Consider the following 22,625-nt stretch of genomic DNA (forward strand, 5'->3'; position numbering starts at 1 on the left):
TAAGCTGATAGTAGAGGAAGAGAAATTGACAAGTATTGCAGCTATCTAGTATGTAAGCCCTGGTAATAAGCACTTTCTACAGGTTATTTCATGTAATTCCTGTAATGTATCTGTAAGGTAAATATAATAATCCTCCTGTTACACACACAAGACATTTGTGTCTCAAAAAGGTTAGTTTCCTTACCCAAGGTCACACAGCCAGTAAGAGGCAAAGCAAAGGTTCTGGCACAAGTCTTTCTGAATCTAATCGTACTTTCAGTTTTAAGATGTGGTGGCAGCTAGCTGGAAATGGGGAGTGGATCTGAGAAGAAGAGTTGGACAGACATTGAAGGTCTGTGATTAGTGTGGTAATTGGAAGAGTGGAGAGTGCAGTTCTGTTCACAGTCCGTGTGGGGTAAAACCAGTGCCAAAGTGGGAAGACTGTCCTTACCCTAGAATCAGGGCCACTGATTGAACCTAATAGCAATGGATCAGGATCTGAAACTCTAAAGGTCTGTTTTACTGGAACAAAGGTCAGAGGTAGTCTGGCAACCAGCCTGACCCAAGCAGTTGTAGACTACCAGTTACCAGTATATATTTGTTTATACTGTAAAATACCTATGTAAAATTAGGATGAGAGAATATCTTAAAAAATGTTAATAATTTTATTCTATCTTTTTTCTGAGTTTTGTTTTTAAAGACTTTTTATTAAAATAGCACAGATTCAGAAAGCAGCAGACAACTAATGTATAACCTAATAATTATCATACGACAGAGCAATAGAACCTTGCTGGCTACTCCAGAAGCAATCTGAGTGCTTTCTGCCAAATCTATCCACCTTCCTCTCTGAAGAATAACACTCTGAAGAATTCAGTGTCATGAATTCTATGGTAATCACTTCCTTTTCTTTGCAGTGTATCATCTAGATGTGCTTCTGTAAACACATAGTTTAGCTTTGCCTGCTTCTGTGTGTTGTAGGTTTCTTCTAATGTTTAGGTTTCCCCCCCTTCTCTTTATTCCCACCCATCCCTTGCTAACTGTGTGTTGAAGAAACCAGGTCATTTGTCTTATATTTGTCCTTACTGGGATTTTATTGATTGCATTTCCATGATGTAGTTTAATAGTTTTCATGTCCTCTGAATTTCCTAATGTAAGTAATTGATTCTAGAGGTTTAATCAGTTTCTGGATTGATTTTTAGAGGGAAAGTTACTTCATTGTTTCTAGGTCTCTTCAGTGGACAAAGCTAGGAAATTTTCTTCTCTCTCTTCCTGTCTCCCACCTTGTCTCTCCCTGTATGTGTGTGTGTGTATGTGTATATATGCACACACATGTATTTGATGTTTTATTCTACATTATATATAAACATATTCAGAAATATCAGCACTGTCTCCCTACATATTACTGAAAATAATTTTAGACATATATTGATACATGTATATAATATTTATTGGGTTCAGTTCAGTCACTCAGTCGAGTCCAACTCTTTGTGACCCCATGGACTGCAGCACGCGAGACCTCCCTGTCCATCAGCAACTCGCAGAGTTCACCCAAACTCATGTCCATTGAGTTGGTAATGCCATCCAACCATCTTATCCTCTGTCATCCCCTTCTCCTCCTGCCTTCAGTCTTGCCCAGCATAAGGGTCTTTTCCATTGAGTCAGTTCTTCGCATCAGATGGCCAAAGTATAGGAGTTTCAGCTTCAGCATCAGTCCTTCCTGTGAATATTCAGGGTTGATTTCCTTTAGGATGGACTGGTTGGATCTCCTTGCAGTCCAAGGGACTCTCAAGAGTCTTCTCCAACACAACAGTTCAAAAGCATCAATTCTTCGGTGCTCAGCTTTCTTCATAGTCCAACTCTCACATCCATACATGACTACTGGAAAAACCATAGCTTTGACTAGACGAACCTTTGTTGGCAAAGTAATGTCTCTGCTTTTTAATAAGCTGTCTAGGTTAGTCATAACTTTTCTTCCAAGGAGCAAGCGTCTTTTAATTTCATGGCTGCAATCACCATCTGCAGTGATTTTGGAGCCCGCAAAAGTAAAGTCTGCCACTGTTTCCACTATTTCCGCATCTATTTGCCATGAAGTGATGGAACCAGATGCCATGATCTTAGTTTTCTGAATGTTGAGTTTTAAGCCAACTTTTTCACTCTCTTTCACTTTCATCAGGAGGTTCTTTAGTAGTTCTTCACTTTCTGCCGTAAGGGTAGAAACCGTAACCTCTGCATATCTGAGGTTATTGACATTTCTCCCAGCAATCTTGATTCCAGCTGGTGCTTCATCCAGTCCAGCATTTCGCGTGATGTACTCTGCATATAAGTTAAATAAGCAGGGTGACAATATACAGCCTTGACGTACTTCTTTCCCAATTTGGCACCAGTCTGTTGTTCCATGTCCAATTCTAACTATTGCTTCTTGACCTGCATACAGACTTCTCAGGAGGCAGGTCAGGTTGTCTGGTATTCCCATCTCTTTCAGAATTTTCCACAGTTTGTTGTTATCCACACAGTCAAAGGCTTTGGCATAGTCAATAAAGCAGAAATGGATGTTTTTCTGGAGCTCTCTTGCTTTTTTGATGAACCAGTAAATGTTGGCAATTTGATCTCTGGTTCTGCCTTTTCTAAAACCAACTTGAACATCTGGAAGTTGACGGTCCACATATTGTTGAAGCCTGGCTTGGAGAATTTTGAGCATTACTTTGCTAGCGTGTGAGATGAGTGCAATTGTGCGGTAGTTTGAGCATTCTTTGGCATTGCCTTTCTTTGGGACTGGAATGAAAACTGACCTTCTCCAATCCTGTGGCCACTGCTGAGTTTTCCAAATTTTCTGGCATATTGAATGTAGCACTTTCACAGCATCATCTGTTAGGATTTGAAATAGCTCAGCTGAAATTCCATCACCTCCACTAGCTTTGTTCGTAGTGATGCTTCCTAAGGCCAACTTGACTTCATATTCCAGAATGTCTGGCTCTAGGTGAGTGAGCACACCATCGTGATTATCTGGGACATGAAGATCTTTTTTTTATAGTTCTTCTGTGTATTCTTGCCACCTCTTCTTAATATCTTCTGCTTCTGTTAGGTCCATACCGTTTCTGTCCTTTATCGAGCCCATCTTTGCATGAAATGTTCCCTCGGTATCTCTAATTTTCTTGAAGAGATCTCTAGTCTTTTCCCATTCTATTTTCCTCTATTTCTTTGCACTGATCACTGAGGAAGGCTTTCTTATCTCGCTTTGCTATTCTTTGGAACTCTGCGCTCAAATGGGTGTATCTTTCCTTTTCTCCTTTGCCTTTGGCTTTTCTTCTTTCCACAGCTATTTATTTGTAAGGCCTCTTCAGACAGCCATTTTGCTTTTTTGCATTTGTTTTTCTTGGGTATGTTCTTGATCCCTGTCTCCTGTACCATGTCATGAACCTCCGTCCATCGTTCATCAGGCACTCTGTCAGATCTAGTTCCTTAAATCTGTTTCTCACTTCCACTGTATAATGATAAAGGATTTGATTTAGGTCATACCTGAATGGTCTAGTGGTGTTCCCTACTTTCTTCAATTTAGGTCTGAATTTGGCAATGAGTTCATGATCTGAGCCACAGTCAGCTTCCGGTCTTGTTTTTACTGACTATAATAATAGTAAATATAAATAATATTTATAAATAATATAAATATTGATAAATATTAATACATATAAATAATATTTATTGCATGTAATGTAATATATATATTATAAATAAAATATAGATTATCTAGGCATCAAATAGTGAAGCCACTTGAGAATGTTGTTTACACTAAGTATTCTCAGCAGAGGTTCATTGTGCTTCATGCCTGAGGCCAGGTGTAGAGTCTTTGCATGGTTAACACAGAGTTCATAGGTCTGAGGACTTGTGTATCCTTAAAGAGATGAGTAGGAAAGAACATAGATCCAGACAGTCAGTTTTAGCGCAGCAGATAGAGTGCCTGCTGTAAGCAAGGTGAGAGCTTATCATGTACACTTAGTGTGAGACGGCCAGTGAAAACTACTATCCAGGGACTTCCCTGGTGATACAGTGAATAAAATTCTACCTGCCAATGAAGGAGAGACAGGTTTGATCCCTGGTCCAGGAGGATTCCACATGCTTGAGGACCAACTAAGCCCATGTGCCACAACTACTGAGGCTGTGTGTTGCAACTGCTGAAGCCTCTGCACCTAGAGCCTGTGCTCCTCAACATTCACCACAATATAGCCTCCGCTTGCTGCAACTAGAGAAACACTGTGAGCAGCAATGAAGAAAGTATGCAACCAAAATAAATATAAGGGCAGGATTGGTTTTTAAAAATAATAAAACTACTATCCAATTTGAGTACAAATTAACAGTGACTTCAAAATAAGGCCAAAGATGTCACTTCAAAATAAGGCCAAAGATCAAGCAAGTCATAGCTGATATTTTGGATGAGCTGATGATGCCTTAAAGAAAAGCCATCAACCCAAAGCAATGTGTAGTGGTTGGTAACAGGAATGAATTCAGAGAGGAGGCTTAAAACCGGGTGGGATGGGGGAAGGAGGCAGACTGTATTGGGAGGAGAATCAGCAAGTAAAGTACATATTTGCATTCCCCCAGGAGGAGGGGGTGAGGGAGAAAAGGGCTCTGGGTCACCTCTGACCCCACTGAACTTCTAACTAAAGTCAACTAATTTGTCCTTGAACAAACTTCACTGTTGTAACTTTTTTGGTACTTACTAGGTACAGTGTCTCATAAATAGCTTTACTTTGCCTCATAAATAACACCCTCTCAACAAGGCCTGCCGATTGTCCTTTTTAAAAACAGCTTTTAAAGGAAATTACTGTCCTTTTTTAAAAAAAAAAGCTTTATTGGAATATAATTTATGTACCATAAAATTTACCCATTTTAAGTATACAATTCGATGATTTTTAGTAAGTTTACAGAATGATGCAATTGTCACCACAATTTGAATTTTACATTTCATCAACCCAGAGAGTTCCTTTGTGCTTGCAACAGAGCGGGATGAGCATAGCCCTTAGCAGGCAGCCATTGCTGTGCCTCATTACTCCGCACCCTGTAACTAGGCAAGCAGTCTTGCTCAGACATTGGTTAGTGCCTCAGTGCTGCCCTGTTCCTCCCCCCACCACCCCTCAGCAAACAGCTGTCAGTGAGTGACCATTAGGGAAGTGATTCAGTCAACGGTCAGTGGTGTGGTAGTCACCAGGTGGAGAGTGAGTTAAGAGGCAGATTCAGGCCTTCTTCTGCAGGCGTCCAGCTCACCCATTCCTAGAGGGCTCCAGAGACCTCACTAAGGTCTTCCACTAGCTGTGTCCCAGGCCTTGAGGAGTAGTGAACCTCTTGCCCCATCCCTGTCTGTCCGACCTACTAGCAGTAGATGTCTGTCTGGTCACAGTTTGTGAGATCTGGTGTCCCCTTTTGAGCGACCTGAGGAGACGGCGGGCCAGTTAGGTTGGGGGCCTGGCTCCCTCAGGGATGATAGCTGGGCAGGATGTGGGAACCGAACCCTGAAGGAGCTGCCAACTGAGATCTATCTTCTCTTAGCCAGGACTGGAACCTTGGAGGGTGAAAGTTGTACCTTAGGACTTTGCCCTTTCTTGTCAGGACAGAGAATTAACATTAAAATCTGGTAGAGATTTACAGGAACACGTTACCTGACTGTATGAGCTCACCTCAAGAACAAAGGATCTGACACCGAGAAGTCTGCAAGAACTAACTGCGCCCATCCCTTACCTTTTGCTTTTAAAGGAGCTTGCTGAAAGCTTTCAGTAACTTTGGGATTCTTAGAGCATGAGCCACCCATCTCCTTGTATGAATCTGCAATAAACCTTTGTCTGTTCCAAACTCTATGTTTTAGTATTGACAGGCCTCACTGCATCAGGCACATGGCCTTGAGATTCGGTAACCTGCTCACTTGTAGTCAGTTTCCATTCCCACTCCCAGCCCTAAACAAACTGCTAGTCTACTTTCTGTCTCTCTAGATTTGTCTTTTCTGAGTGTTTCATATATTGTAGTCTCTTATATCTGGGGTCTTTCACTGGGCATAATGTTTTTAAGATCCATCCATGTGATAACAGGTATAAATAGTTTGCTACTATCCTTTAAACAATGTATATTAAATACTCTGGTAATTTGAGATCAGATGTGGTTTCATGATTCTGGTTTTCTAAAGTATCTCCTTAAATGACCAAACGCATTATCTTTTTCATTTTCTTTCTAGGATTTGGTGGCTTTTGAATATCAGTGGACTAGCTTCTTCGCTAATTTTGACACAGAAATTCCCTTCTTGCTAGAACTGTCTGAATCTCAGGCGGGTGAGGTATGTAAAGGAAGTGTCAAAAAGAAAGAAGAAATGGCTAATTTATTTGTTTTTATTTTTATTAAAACAATTTTCAGACTACATCACTACCAATCCTAATTTGGTTATCATCTCCTTAAACTTTGTTGCATGATGTAAAGAAATTTTTAGTTTTTGTGCCACCCCCTATATTCTTAAACTTAATATATATGTTAAGAATATATATATTCTTAAACTTCGTCGCATGATGTAAAGAAATTTTTAGTTTCTGTGCTGCCCCCTATATTCTTACATATATATAAGAATGTATATATATGAATATCTAATATATATATAAGAATATATATTCTTATATATATAAATATGTATATATTCTTATACTTTTTTTTTCTGTGCCAGTTTCTTTATAATAAAGATACTCATTTCTTAGAGGTGGTGTCCTTGTCAGTCAGGAATTCTGTTGGGCACCAGTTAATAAGCCTAGGAATAATTCTTCACATACGAATAGCACACCTTTATCAGTTGAACCTCTAGGTGATGCCAAACTTTCTTTCTAAGCAAACAACAAAGTGAAGTTGCTAGGTTCAGGCTAGGAACCATTCCATGAGTCAACTGAGGTATGTAAATCAAGAACTAAGGTACAGAACTGTTCCCAAAAGTAGTCAACAGGCAGGATCAAAGCGATTTTGAGCTTGCACTTGAGCTTACTTTGGGTTTGGACTGTGTTTTCTGTGTTTCACTGTGACCCAGTATAAGCCCTGCTCCTGATCTTTAGAACTGGAGTTGATCTTTGTTGCCATGCATTTTACTTTTACCTTCATTACCTTATGCTATAAACCCTACAGTATATTGGTATTATTCTTGTTTAGTCAATTATCTTTTTATCTTTAAAAATACTTTTTAAAGATTTTAAATAATTTAAAAATCTTATATATCTGCATACGCAGTTGAAATTTCTGGTGCTGTTCATTTCTTTGTGTAGACACAGATGTTCATATGGTATAATTCCCTTCTCCCTGAAGGATATCCTTTAACATTTTTTGTAGTGTGAATCTTCTGATGATTCAGAAGAAAATTCTTCGAGCTTTTGTATGTCTGAAAATATTTTTTTCACTTTCATTTTTAAAAGTATTTTTGTGGTATATGGAATTCTAGGTTGACAATTTTTTCCTTTCAGTACTTGAAAGATGTTTCACTCTTTCTTACTTGCACTGTTTCTGATGATGTCTTTTATCTTTTTCTTTATTCTTCTGCCTGTAACTGGTCTTTTTTCCCTCTGGTAGCTTTGAAGATTTTCCCTTTCATTACTGGTTTTGAGTAATTTGATTATGATATGTCTATAAATGTAATTTTTTAGCTGTTCATTTTTTTAAATTATTTATTTTCATTTTTGGCTGCCCTGGGTCTTCATTGCAGTGAAGACTTCATTGCTTTCTCTAGTTGATGTCAGCCGGAGCTACTCGCCAGTTGTGGTGTGCAGGCTTCTCATTGCAGTGGTTTCTCTTGTCTCAGGGCACAGGCTCAAGGCATATGGCCTTCAGTAGTCGCAGCGTCTGGGCTCAGTCATTGTGTGTAGGCTTTCCAGTGCGCAGGCTTCAGTAGTTGGGGCACATGGGCTTAGTTTCCTTGAAGCATGTGGAATCTTCCCGGACCAGGGATGGAACTGTGTCCCCTGTGTTGGCATTCTTAACCACTGGGACCACCAGGAAAGTCCTGTCTGACTATAATTTTGATCATACTTCTTACGCTTGGGTTTTGTTGAACTTTTTGGATCTGTGGATTTATAATTGCATCAAGTTTGGAAAGTTTTTGGCTATTATTTTTTCAGTCCTCTTCCCCTTCAGAGACTCCAGTTACCTCTATATTAGGCCGCTTAAAGTTGGTCTACCATTTCTGGTTGTTGTTGTTGTTGTTGTTTTTAATTCTTTTTTTTTTCTTCTCTCATTACTGATTCTAAGAGTGAAAAATATTCAAAAAGGTCTACCCAGGGAAGTGTCACTCCTGGTTTCTTGCTACCTTGTTCTCATTGCCACTTTCTTCCCATTCTTTTTCACCCATTCTTTTACTAATAGGTAACAAATCTCTGATAAACTCTTTTCTGTCCCTTTTGCACAAATGATCAGATACATTGCTATTTTTTTTATAAACTCTTCTTTCTTTCATTGAAGAGTAGCATGCTGTATGTAGTCATTTCTGCTTTGCTCTTTTAACACTTTGCTCAATGTATCCTAGAACTCTCTCTAGGTCAGTTTATTGAGAGCCTCCTCATTCTTTGTTATAATTCGTAGTACAGTTGACCCTTGAACAATGCAGACTTGAAATACTGGATCCACTGATACATGGATATTTTTCAGTAGTAAATACTTCAGTACTGCAATTCACGATTGGTTGAATTCATGATTGGATTCGGAGAAACTGCGAATGCAGAGGGCCAACTATAAGTTATACACAGATTAACCCATGTGTTCAGCTGTACTCCATTGTGTGGATTTATCTTAATTTACTCAGCCACTCTCTTATGTATGTGTATTTAGGTTATTTTCAATATTATGCCATTGCAAACAGTGCCATAGTAAATAACTCTGTGGTTATGTATTTTCATATTGTTGGAGGTTTGTATACGTAGTAATGGAATTGCTGGCTCACAAGGTAAGTGCATTTGTAGTTGTGTTAGCTGTTGCCAAATTTCCCTTCAGAAAGGTTGTACCGATTTGCATTCCCACTAGCAACATATGAGAGTGCCTGTTTCACCACAGCTTCCCCAGTAGAATGTGTTGTCATACTTTTTAATTTTTCACAGTCTCATAGATGAGAAGTGATATCTTGGAATTATTTTAGTTTTGTTTTTCTAATTATGACTAAGCTTGAGCACTTTTTCATATGTTTGAAGGCCATTTTATATTTTATTTTCTTGTCTTTTTCCCATTTTAATATTGACACAGTATTATTAACTGGAGCTATAGAATACAGGTTTTAGGTCTTTTGTCCATTGTTTTTTTTGAGTTCCTTATAGATATTTAGGCTATTAACTTTTTGTCTATGATATGTATTTGAAATATTTCTTCCTTTTTATCAATTGCTTTGTTTATGGTGGTTTCTTGCCATACAAACTTTTTATCTTTATATAAATTTATTAATATTTTCTTATATTGCCTGTGGATTTTAAATCATATATACAGAAAGGCTTATTAAGGTTAAAGAGGAATTTACCCATTTAGTACTTGTATGGTTAAATTTTTTAAATTTAGATCCCTAATTTACTTGAAATCTTCTTGTGCATATGATGTGAGATATGAATCTAATTTTATCTTTTGTCCCCAAATCCAGTTAGAATCCTGACTATGTTGCTCACTAGCTCTGTGACCTGGGACACGTTTAAATTAGCCAGCTCATCTGTGGAGAGGGTCTCATGATAGACTAGAACACATAGGATTACAGTTGACCATTGAACAGCACTGGTTTCAGGGACCCAGACCCTCCACACAGTCAACATTCTGCATGTAACTTACAGTCAGCCTTTTGTGTGCACAACCCCTCCTGTGCTCAGTCATTCCATATCTGTGTTTCCTTGGCATCTGCAGTTCCACATTCACAGATTCAACCAGCTGCAGATCATATATTACTGTGATGGTTACTATTTTAAAAGATCCGCATATAAGTGGAACTGTGTAGTTCAAACCTATGTTGTTTAAGGATCCACTGTATTTGACATAATATATTTAAATGCTTATCATAGTTCACATGGTAAACCCTCAATAAACTTTGTCATTACTTTTAAAGAGTTTTTACAAATCAGTAAGACAAACTCCAATTAATAAACAAACAGAGGATGTAAATAAACAGTTCATGATCAAAGGGAAGTCCAAATGGCCATTGAACATATCTGAAATATTCTGCTTCATTAAAAATCAAAGTAAAATAAAACAACGAGGTACAGTTTTTCATTTGTCAGAATATTTTTAAAAGGACATTTAATGGATAGTGTATACCTTGAGATAGGCACACTCAGATATTGTAAGTGGAAGTGTACATTGATCAAACTTTTTTGAAACCAATTTGGCAATATAGTTCTGCCTTTTTACCCTATAATTTCAGTTGCCTTAAGGACATAATCAGAACTGTAGATAAAATTTATGATAAATTCATTGCAGTATTATTCATGATCTAAGAAAGTTAGTGGCAATATAAATTTCCAAGAATAAAGGACTTTTAATAAGCTTTGGTACAATCTATATTTATTATGACTATACCATAAAAAAAAGACTTGAAGAAAATGTACCAGAATGTTCACAGTTCTTAGAGATTGTAGGTGTTTTTATTGTGTTCTAAAATAAGCATATATTACGTATTTAAATTGAAGGGGAAACGGTCAATATTATTTAAGGAGATTCAAATTGCGTTTTGAAGTTTTGAACTCTTGACATAGATCCTGCATATTAATGTTTGATTAGTGTTTAGCACTGTGCACACCAAAGCTGAGAAGTACTACTGTGGTTTCCTGGGAAACTTCTGTCAGTACTTCTAAGTCCCTTGGATTCTTCCTCATTACTGATATTAAATTAGTATATTAGAATTAGTATATATTGTAATTTATAGAAGTAACATAATTCTAATTATTGGAAATGTAGAAATAAATTTTAATAGAAGAAAAAAATTCCTTTATGGTTAGTAACTTAGAACACAAATGGTGGTTCTTCCAACTTCCTTTCAGTAGTTAAAAACTAAAAATTTGACAAGAATTTCTTTTCTTTACCTTCCATTTCCTTTCTTTTTCTTTTGCAGCCATTTGCCTTTTTCCTTTGCTAATTTTTATTTGTCTGCTATCCCCCAAATTCATGTTGTCCTCTTTTGTTCTTGTAACAATCTGCAAACATAGCTGTCCCTCTTTTTCTCATTCTGTTTGTTTGACACTTTATTTATATACCTGCATGCATATATCAGGGGTTTGTGATTGTTTTATAAAGTTGTGATCTTAATATATATAATGTTGGCTTCTTTTTTAGCCATTCAGAAGTTACTTTAGTCATGGAATGATCTCCAGTCATATAACTGAAAATAGGTAAGAGTCTTGGGAAAGAAAGGTGAATGGTAATAGAGAAAATGGGGTTGATAAGGGAGTGGAAATGGGGGAAGAATCTTAGTCTAGAAGCTGGATCAAGAAAGTATGAGTTGATTTTCTTACAGAGTAAGAAATCCATACTCTGTAAAATCCTTTCACTCCTTTTGTATTAAAAATAGTTTTATATTAAACTGGCTTTTAAAACATCGTAACTTGCTAAAATCTAAAGAAAGGAATTTTTTTATTCCATCCCTAGCCCAGCAAAACTAGAGGAAGCAGGGTGTCCAAGGGCTTGGCAGGCATTAACTGTGGCTTTTAGGGAGTAAAAGGGATCTAGCATAAAAGTCCAGCCCCAGGAAGACATGGGAGCATGAGGGCTGCTGCACTTGTTTTCTTGTAGTGATTCCTCAGCAAGCATGATAATCAGGAGGGCCAAGCTGGGGATTGTTCCTCTGATGAATAAATGAAAGTTCAGTTCAGTTCAGTTGCTCAGTTGTGTTTGACTCTTTGCGACCCAATGGACTGCAGCATGCGAGACCCCCCTGTCCATCACCAACTCCTGGAGTTTATGCAAACTCATGTCCATTGATGTGGTGATGCCATCCAGCTGTCTCATCCTCTGTCATCCCCTTCTCCTTCCACCTTCAATCTTGCCCAGCATCAGGGTCTTTTCCAATGAGTCAGTTCTTCGCATCAGATGGCCAAAGTATAGGAGTTTCAGCTTCAGCATCAGTCCTTCCTGTGAATATTCAGGGTTGATTTCCTTTAGGATGGACTGGTTGGATCTCCTTGCAGTCCAAGGGACTCTCAAGAGTCTTCTCCAACACAACAGTTCAAAAGCATCAATTCTTCGGTGCTCAGCTTTCTTCATAGTCCAACTCTCACATCCATACATGACTACTGGAAAAACCATAGCTTTGACTAGACGAACCTTTGTTGGCAAAGTAATGTCTCTGCTTTTTAATAAGCTGTCTAGGTTGGTCATAACTTTTCTTCCAAGGAGCAAGCGTCTTTTAATTTCATGGCTGCAATCACCATCTGCAGTGATTTTGGAGCCCCCAAAAATGAAGTCTGCCACTGTTTCCACTGTTTCCGCATCTATTTGCCATGAAGTGATGGAACCAGATGCCATGATCTTGGTTTTCTGAATGTTGAGTTTTAAGCCAACTTTTTCACTCTCTTTCATCAGGAGGTTCTTTAGTAGTTCTTCGCTTTCTGCTGTAAGGGTGGTGTCATCTGCATATCTGAGGTTATTGACATTTCTCCTGGCAATCTTGATTCCAGCTAGTGCTTCATCCAATCCAGCATTTCGCATGATGTACTCTGCATATAAGTTAAATAAGCAGGGTGACAATATACAGGCTTGATGTACTCCTTTCCCAGTTTGGCACCAGTCTGTTGTTCCATGTCCAGTTCTAACTGTTGCTTCTTGACCTGCATACAGATTTCTCAGGATGCAGGTTAGGTTGTCTGGTATTCCCATCTCTTTCAGAGTTTTCCACAGTTTGTTGTTATCCACACAGTCAAAGGCTTTGGCATAGTCAATAAAGCAGAAATGGATGTTTTTTTGGAGCTCTCTTGCTTTTTTGATGAACCAACGGATGTTGGCAAATTTGATCTCTGGTTCCTCTGCCTTTTCTAAAACCAACTTGAACATCTGGAAGTTCACGGTTCATGTATTGCTGAAGCCTGGCTTGGAGAATTTTGAGCATTACTTTGCTAGCGTGTGAGATGAGTGCAGTTGTACGGTAGTTTGAGCATTCTTTGGCATTGCCTTTCTTTGGGACTGGAATGAAAACTGACCTTCTCCAATCCTGTGGCCACTGCTGAGTTTTCCACATTTGCTGACATATTGAGTGTAGCACTTTCACAGCATCATTTGTTAGGATTTGAAATAGCTAAACTGTAATTCTATCACCTCCACTAGCTTTGTTCGTAGCGATGCTTCCTATGGCCCACTGAACTTCACATTCCAGAATGTCTGGCTCTAGGTGAATGATCACACCATCATGGTTATCTGGGTCATGAAGATTTTTTTTTTATAGTTCTTCTGTGTATTCTTGCCACCTCTTCTTAATATCTTCTGCTTCTGTTAGGTCCATACCATTTCTGTCCTTACTGTGCCCATCTTTGCATGAACAGTTCCCCTGGTATCTCTAATTTTTTTAAAGAGATCTCTAGTCATTCCCATTGTATTGTTTTCCTCTATTTCTTGGCACTGATCACTGAGGAGGGCTTTCTCATCTTTCATTGCTGTTCTTTGGAACTCTGCGCTCAGATGGGTATATCTTTCCTTTTCTCCTTTGCCTTTTGCTTCTCTTCTTTTCACAGCTATTTGTAAGGCCTCCTCAGGCAACCATTTTGCCTTTTTGCATTTCTTTTTCTTGGGGATGATCGTGATCCCTGTCTCCTGTACAGTGTCACGAACCTCTGTTCATAGTTCTTCAGGCACTCTTGTCTATCAAATCTAATCCCTTGAGTCTATTGTCACTCCCACTGTACAGACATAAGGGATTTGATTTAGGTCATACCTGAATGGTCTAGTGGTTTTCCCTACTTTCTTCAATTTAAGTCTGAATTTGGCAATAAGGAGTTCATGATCTGAGCCACAGTCAACTCCTGGTCTTGTTTTTGCTGACTGTATAGTGCTTCTCCATCTTTGGCTGCAAAGAATGTAATCAATCTGATTTTGGTAATGACCATCTGGTGATGTCCATGTGTAGAGTCTTCTCTTGTGTTGTTGGAAGAGAGTGTTTGTTATGACCTGTGCGTTCTCTATTAACCTTTGCCCTGATTGATTCTGTACTCCAAGGCCAAATTTGCCAGTTACTCCAGGTTATTTGCATTCCAGCCCCCTATAGTGAAAAGGACATATTCTTTGGGTGTTAGTTCTAGAAGGTCTTGTAGGTCTTCATAGAACCATTCAACTTCAGCTTCTTCAGCATTATTGGTCAGGGCATAGACTTGGATTACTCTGATATTGAATGGTTTGCCTTGGAAAAGAACAGAGATGATTTTGTCATTTTTGAGATTGCATCCAAGTAGTGCATTTCAGACTCTCTTGTTGACTGTGATGGCAACTCCATTTCTTCTAAGGGATTCTTGCCGACAGTAGTAGATATAATGGTCATCTGAGTTAAATTCACTCACTCCAGTCCATTTTAGTTTGCGGATTCTTAAAATGTCGACGTTCACTCTTGTCTCCTGTATGACCACTTTCAATTTGCCTTGATTCATGGACCTAACATTCCAGGTTCCTATGCAATATTGCTCTTTACAGCATCAGACTTTACTTGCATCACCAGTCATATCCACAACTGGGTGTCGTTTTTGCTTTGACTCCGTCTCTTCATTCTTTCTGGAGTTTTTTCTCCACTGATCTCCAGTAGCATATTTGGCACCTTCCTACCAACCTGGGGAGTTCATCTTTCAGTGTCCATCTTTTTGCCTTTTCATACTGTTCATGGGGTTCTCAAGGCAGGAATACTGAAGTGGTTTGCCATTCCCTTCTGTGCACCACGTTTTGTCAGAACTCTCCACCATGACCTGTCCATCTTGGGTGGCCATACATGGCATGGCTCATAGTTTCACTGAGTAAGACAAGGCTGTGGTCCGTGTGATTAGATTGTTTAGTTTCTGTCACTTTGGTTTTCAGTCTGTCTGGCCTCTGATGGAGAAGGATAAGAGGCTTATAAATGAGAGTAGATCTTTCCTTTCTTTTCTTCCCTAATTCCAGTCCAATCTGATAAGGAGACAGACTACCCTGGCTAGGATTCAGAGTCATCTTTTTCTGCTCATTGTGTCACTTAGCTTAAATTAAGCATCAGAATAGAATCAGAGTCATGTTTACTTTTTAAGAACCACAGCTTGATGCTTAAGAACAGTGAAAAGAAATGCAAAGGATTTTCCACATGACATATTCTTAAGTGAAACAGGTGTCATTTTTGGGGCTCCAGAGAGCTCTAGTACCGTAGTCCTTTATGTCTCAGCACAGAAACGAATTCAACAAGAGGCAAAGTAATAGGTAAGAAGTGATTTATTAGAATAGTATGATTTTGAGGCTTACAGGGGGTGGTTGACAGATACCACATCTCCAAGAACCTTCTTGGCTACAATTTTATAATCATAGAAAAAGTGGGGAGGGGGAGACCTTCTTTGTCTTTCTGGTATAGCCGTCATGCTTCCATCATCAGCTCCTCCTCTAGATTGAGCAGGAGACTTTTCTTTTCCCTACATGGTCAAACTAGGTCCACAAATTATTGTTTTTTTGATCGGTGCATAGAGCATGTCCTAGCTTACTGAGCTCACTGGGCAAGATGTAGGTCTCATGTCACCATTGTTTTAAAGTTTTGGGGCGTATTTCGTGCTCCTGTTGCATGGTTTTGTAGTTAAGCAAACGTACTTTCTTGAGTAATCATAAACTTACAGGGGTCTACCATATTCTTTCTACTTACAGTCTCCTAGTGAGATTAACTATTTAATCACCTGCTTTGTCCCTTTACTCTGTCCCTATCATAAGGAAACTTTCAGGAAAGGATATGGGATAAAGAAAGCTGACTTAGTCTGTTTTTGCTGCTGTGACAAAAATATCATAGCTTGGGTAGCTTATAAACAACAAACATTTATTTCTCCATTATAGTTCTGGAGACTGGGAAGTCCAAAGTCATGGCACTGGCAGATTTGGTGCCTGGTGAGGGCCTACTTTCTCATAGATGGCTGTCATTTCACTATAACCTCATGTGGCAGGAGGGGCAAGGGGATCTTTCTGGAACTTCTTTTTATAAAAGTCTGTTTTATAATCCTGTTCATGAAGGCCCTATCCTTATGACCTAAGTACTTCCCCAAATCCCTCCGTCCTAATACTATCACTTTGTTGGTTTGGACTTTAGCAAGTTGAATTTGGGAAGGACACAACATTCAATCCGTAGCAGAAAATATCTTTTAAAAATACCCTTTAGTCATTGACTATTTGTTGAGAGGGTATGACATACTAAGCAACAGATATATGATTAAAAAATAAACCAGACATAGTCTCTTCCCTCGTAGAGTGTATAGCATGGTGGAGAAATAGGGCATTAATCAAGCATCCTCACAAAAAAAATATGTAATTGCAAAACTCTGATTCCTTGAAGGAGAAAAGAACATGGTTACTGTGAAGACCACACCCCAGAGCTGACCTCTGGGGGTAGATGTGAATGATAAGTAAGAATAATTAAGGGAGAAAAGCAGTGGTCCTGAGATGAAAATATCAGGAACATAAAAGAAATGTGTGTGAAGGAAAATAAATTTGAGTTTGCCTGGAAGGGGGAGTTGGGAGAGAGTGGCCTTTCATGGAGCTAAGGAAATTGTCTAGGGCAGACCATGTAAGTTTTTGTTGGCCACGAGAAAAATTTCAGCCCTTCTGAAAGTAAAGGCTTTGTGTGTTTAAAAGATGGTCTTCTCTGCCATGTGGAGAATGGATTATAGGAGGGCAGAGTGGAAAGCACAGAAGCTACAAGGAAGCATTGCAGCCAATAGGAAAGAGGGAAAACGGGGGATGGTTGCAGGAATGGGTAGGTATGAGAAAATTTGCAGCTGGGCTTTCCTCATTCCCTCCTAAAAGCTATACAGGAATGGTTAACAGTTCTATTGTCTGTCTTCAGTGTATCACAACTGCTATCATTCTTGAAAATGTATATGTCTATCAAAATGCTGTTGTATAAAACTGGGATTTTGCTCCGTCTCTGCATCATGAACAGCAAACTTATAGAACTTTCTCCTTAAGCAGCAGGAGAAGTTGAAAATATAAATGTGGCTTGGGTTTAGTTATGTCTTCTCTTCTCAACTAACAGGGAGCATTAGGTAGACTGTACTGATCACCTTGCTCAAACTGCAGGATGCCACTCAGAGAAGCCCAAGAATGCACTCATTTAGAAGTTTCCTTGGCCAGGAATCTCTTCACTAATCACATGTTTTTGATTTGCCACTCTAGCCCTAATAGGCAGCCATTCGTTCTCTTTGGTAATCATTCCACGCGAGAAAACCTCAATGCTGGCAACTTTAACTTCCCTTCTGAAGGGCATCTAGTACGCAGCACTGGTCCCAGTGGGAGCTTTGCCAGACACATGGTGAGTGACTTGACTACCTGGTGCTTAATTCGTTTTATTATCAATTGGGGAGGAGGGGAGCTAGATAAATGGAACCTTTCCAATTAGTCAATTGACTTAACCTTAAACTTGAAGTTATTTTGGTGTAAAAAGTGATTAAAAACTGTTTTTATATAAAAGTAGTAGATATGATTTGAAAGCATATTTAATTTTAAAATATTTGAAAGGAAAAGGATAAAAAAAAAACAAGCCAAACTTTAAGATAGCCAATTAGTATCAATAGTAGAATAAGAATTTTATTTTATTTATTTATTTATTTATTTTTCCCCCCCCCCTTATTTATTTATTTTTTTTTCAGTGGGTTTTGTCATACACTGATATGAATCAGCCATAGATTTACACGTATTCCCCATCCCGATCCCCCCTCCCACCTCCCTCTCCACCCGATTCCTCTGGGTCTTCCCAGTGCACCAGGCCCGAGCACTTGTCTCATGCATCCCACCTGGGCTGGTGATCTGTTTCACCATAGATAATATACATGCTGTTCTTTCAAAACATCCCACCCTCACCTTCTCCCACAGAGTTCAAAAGTCTGTTCTGTACTTCTGTGTCTCTTTTTCTGTTTTGCATATAGGGTTGTCGTTACCATCTTAGAATAAGAATTTTAAATTAACTTGAAAATGTTCATTCCAAGCCTAAGTTTATGTCTTGACTATTATATTTCAAGTGCTGAGAACTATCACCTAGAAATCTATATCCAGTGAAAATCCCATTCAGTGATGAGGAGGTAATCAAGACATGCCCAGATGAAAGAAAAGAGAATGTTACCAGCAGACCTACCTTAAAAGAATGATTAAAGGGGGACTTCCTTGGTGGCCCAGTGGCTAAGACTCCACACTGCCAATGCAGAGTGCTTGGGTTCGACTCCTAGTCAGGGAATTAGAGCCCACATGCCGCAACTCTGAGTTTGGATTCTGAAGCTGAGAGTTCACAGGCCACATGTTGCAACTAAGATCCAGAGCAGCCAAATAGATACATAAAAATAAGTATTAAAAAAAATGACTAAAGGAAGTTTGGGTGAAATGAAGAAATGATTTAAATAGGAAAGACTCTTAGAACAATAAGGAGGATGAAAGAGCACAGTGAGAAACCAGTACATTTTTTTGTATACTTTACAATAGTGAATTTTATCTCAAAAAATTACAGAAAAAGAAACCAGCCCCAGTGCACACTCACATTGTGGATGAAATAGCCAGTTTCTGTTTTTAGGTCTTTATGACTCCAAAGCCAAAGGGCTTTTCTTTTCGCTCATTAATTCAATAATCCTCTTTGAGTGTCTACTATGTTCCAGTCACTGTGCTAGGTTAAAGAAAATTTTATTCATGGTCTTTGCCTTGGAGGATCTCACAGACTAGTAGAAGAGTCAGTGAGGATTGTGCTCTGAAATGTTTGGAGCGATAATTTAGCCATCCATTATACACCTTAGAATGGCTAAAACACTGACAACACCAAATGGTGGAGAGAATGGAACTTCAGAAACTCTCATTCATTACTGGTGAAAATGCAAAATGGTGCAGCCACTTTGGAAGACAGTTTGGCAGTTTCTTACAAAACTGATCATTGTTTTAGCGTTAGTTATACTCCTTTGTATTTACCAAAAGAGTTGAAAATTTATGTCCACATAAAAAGCAACTACACAAGGAATTTATTTGTAACATCACTTCTCATAATTGCCAAAACTTGGAAGCAGCCACGGTGTCCTTTAGTAGGTGAATGGATAAATAAAACTGGTAAATCTATATAGTGGACTGTGTTTCAGTGATAAAAAGAGCTATCAAGCCACAAAAAGACATGCTGTTGGTGCTGCTGCGGCTTCGTTGCTTCAGTTGTGTCCTGCTCTGTGTGACCTAAGGACTGCAACCTGCCAGGCTCCTCTCTCCATGGGATTCTCTAGACCAGAGTACTAGAGCGTATTGTCATGCCCTCCTCCAGGGTATCTTCCCAACCCAGGGATTGAACCCAGATTAGGGAGGCCCCACAGAAAGACATGGAGGGACCTAAAATGCATATTGCCAAGCTGAAGAAGCCAGGGATTTGCCTGGTAGTCCAGTGGTTAAGAATCTGCCTTGCAGGGGTGGGGCGGGGCAAAAAAAAAAAAAAAAAAAAGAATCTGCCTTGCAATTCAGGGAACGCCAGTTCAATCCCTGGTCTGGGAACTAAGATCCCACATGCCGTGCCACAGCTACTGAGCCTGCACATTCTGGAGCTTGTGTACCACTGCTGGAGAGCCTGAGTGATGCAACTAAGGCCTGGTCTAGCCAAATAAATAAATATATATTTTTTAAAATGTTAAGCCAATCTGCAAAGGCTACATAGTGTATGATTTCCACTCTGTGACATTCTGGAAAAGGTGCAACAATGGAGACAGTACAGTAAAGGGAATTCCCCGGTGGTCCATTGCTTAGGACTCTGCACTCTCGCTGCCAAGAGGCCAGGTTCAGTGCCTGGACAGGAAACTAAGATCCCACAGGCCATGTGGTACAGCCAAAAAAAAAACCCAGTGGAGATAGTAAAAGATCAGTCATTGCCTGGGGTTTGGGAGGAAAGGAGAATAGGTGGATCACAGGGAATTTTTAGGGAAGTGAAATTATTCTGTATGATACTGAAATGATGAGCATGTCATTATACATTTGTCAAAATCCATAGAAAGTACAGTATGAAGAATGAGCCCTAATATAAATGGTGGATTCTAGTTAATAATAATTTCTCAGGACTTCCCTGGTGGTCCAGTGGCTGAGACGCCATGCTCCCAATCCAAGGGGCCCAATTCCCTAGTCAGGGAACTGGACTCCACATGCCACAACTAAAGATCCCATGTGCAACAACTCAGATCCAGAACAGCCAGATGATAAATAAAAATAAATATTTAAAAATAATAATTTATCAATATTAGTTCATCAGTTATAACAAGTATAATATTATAAGACAAATAATAGGGGAAATTGTGGAGGCAAGGGGAAGGAGAGAAGGTAATATGGGAATTCTCTCTACTCTTGGATCAGTCTTTAAACCTAAAACTGCTCTAAAAAATAGTTTATTAAAACAAACATTTAGCAGATTATTTACACAACTTTTTATAATAATTGGAGTGCTTTATTATACAAATATGAAAACATAATGAAGTCAAGGAGCTTACCTGAGAGCTGGTCCTGGGGCGGTGGGGGCCCTAGTTATGAACTTTCATCTTCATTCAGCTCTGTTCCAAGGTGACGTACTTATCTTTTCCATTTCTGTGCAATTTGTGAATAATTTACAAATTATATAGGTGATAGTATATCTGCAAATTCAGATTATCTGAGCACTTTTACTTTATACATGCAGATCCTATTGTGCCAATTTCCTTTTTAGTGTAAACATCAATAAAAATTTTTTGCAGTATAGTCAATTTATAATAGTGTTAGTTTCAGATGTACAGCACAATGATTCAGTTATACACACACACATATATATATTCTTCAGATTCTTTTCCCTTACAGGTTATTATATTTTGTAATATTGGCTATGCTATACAGTAGGTCCTTGTTATCTGTTCTGTATTAGTAATGGGTATATGTTCATCCCAACCTCCTAATTTGTCCCTCCTCCCATCCCCCTTTCCCCTTTGGTGACCGTACATTTGTTTTCTATGCCTGTTGGTCTCTTACCGTTTGCAAAGTAAGTTTATTTGTATTTTTTTCTTTTTTTGGTTCCACATATAAGCGATAATATATGATATTTATCTTTCTCTGGCTTACTTCACTTACTGTGATAATCTCTAGGTCCATCCATGTTGCTGCAAATGGCATTATTTCATGCTTTTTTGACTGAGTAATAGCCCATTATGTATATATGTACCACGTCTTCTTTATCTACTCATCTGTTGATAGACATTTGTGTTGTTTCAATGTCTTAGCTATTGTCAGGAATCCAGCAGTGAACATTAGGGTGCATGTATCTTTTCCAGTTAGGATTTTCTCTGGATATGTGCCCAGGAGTACAGGATCATATGGTAGCTCTATTTGTAGTTTTTTGAGGAGCCTCCATACTGTTCTCCAAACTGGTGGCTGCACCAGTTTATATTCCGAACAATGATGTAGCAGGGTTCCATTTTCTCCATAGTCTCTCCAGCATTTATTATTTGTAGACTTTTGATGATAGCCATTCTGATCAATGTGAGGTGATACCTCATTGTAGTTTTGATTTGCATTTCTCAAATTAAACATGTTTAGAATCTTTTGACGTGCCTTTGGCCATCTGTATGTCTTCTTTGAAGAAATTTTTTCATTATTTAAATCTTCTGCCCATTTTTTTCATTGAGTTGTTTGTTTTTCTGATATTGATCTGTATGAGCTGTTTGTATATTTTGGAGATTAATCTGTTGTCAGTTGCATTTAAATAAATTTGAGGTTAATATATGCTTACATAAATTTCTGACATCATCTAAGGAAGCAGGTTTGAAATACTTGGCACCTTTAAAAAAAGCCTTTAGTTAGGGAAAATTTGGAAATCCAAGGAACATGTTGGAAATAAGCCTATTAACCAACAATTAGAATTACGTACATGATTTTTCATTTAGATTCATGAATATGTTGATCATCTACACTATGGTATGATTTAGATTAGTCAGAATTAAGTCTTAATTTCAAATCTATAACTTGGATTACAGAAAAATGCCATTATTTTCTCTTGTGACTTAAACAATGGAGTGAAATAGAAGGAATGGATATTTGTGTTATATTTAGCTATTTTTAATATACTGTACTAATTTCCTTTCCTTTAGTTCTTGTGGTAGCATTTTTGCATTTTGAACCTACTATCCTCGGAACCCTGATGAGATGTTGGGTTTTCACAGGAGGAAAGGACATCCATTTCCATCTGTATAAATGAACAACTAAGCAGGGAACAAAAATAAGAATTTAAAAATCTAGAGAACTTACTTTCTCTCCTGGAAGGCCTGTGTACAAAGATGAAATACAGATGAAGGTGGAGACCTGGGTATCACCTCCTTTCCTGAGTTTGTAGCTGCCCCTCCACATCTACATATCATGTCAGCCAAGGTCCTCACTGTGAAAGGTCTGGACTAAATATTAATGACAGTCAAAACCTAAGCACATTTCATCTTCTTTTCCTTCTAAATTGTTAATTCTTTAGCATCCTGGGCTGACCC

The 22,625-nt window shown here is 38.6% G+C and overlaps 1 protein-coding gene across 2 annotated transcripts in view; it reads left to right on the top strand.

The window, feature by feature from the left end:
- The window catches only part of DNAAF9 (dynein axonemal assembly factor 9), a 172,294-nt gene that overhangs the window by 62,181 nt on the left and 87,488 nt on the right, over positions 1-22,625 (top strand). For both annotated transcript variants that reach the window (XM_043885152.1, XM_043885153.1), the window contains exons 8-10: positions 6,197-6,295; positions 11,278-11,333; positions 17,305-17,440. In XM_043885152.1, coding sequence (XP_043741087.1) covers positions 6,197-6,295; positions 11,278-11,333; positions 17,305-17,440 — 291 coding nt within the window. The remainder of the gene's footprint in view (positions 1-6,196; positions 6,296-11,277; positions 11,334-17,304; positions 17,441-22,625) is intronic.

Source organism: Cervus elaphus, chromosome 23 (assembly GCF_910594005.1).
Source record: "Cervus elaphus chromosome 23, mCerEla1.1, whole genome shotgun sequence".
Classification (NCBI taxonomy): Eukaryota; Metazoa; Chordata; class Mammalia; order Artiodactyla; family Cervidae; genus Cervus; species Cervus elaphus.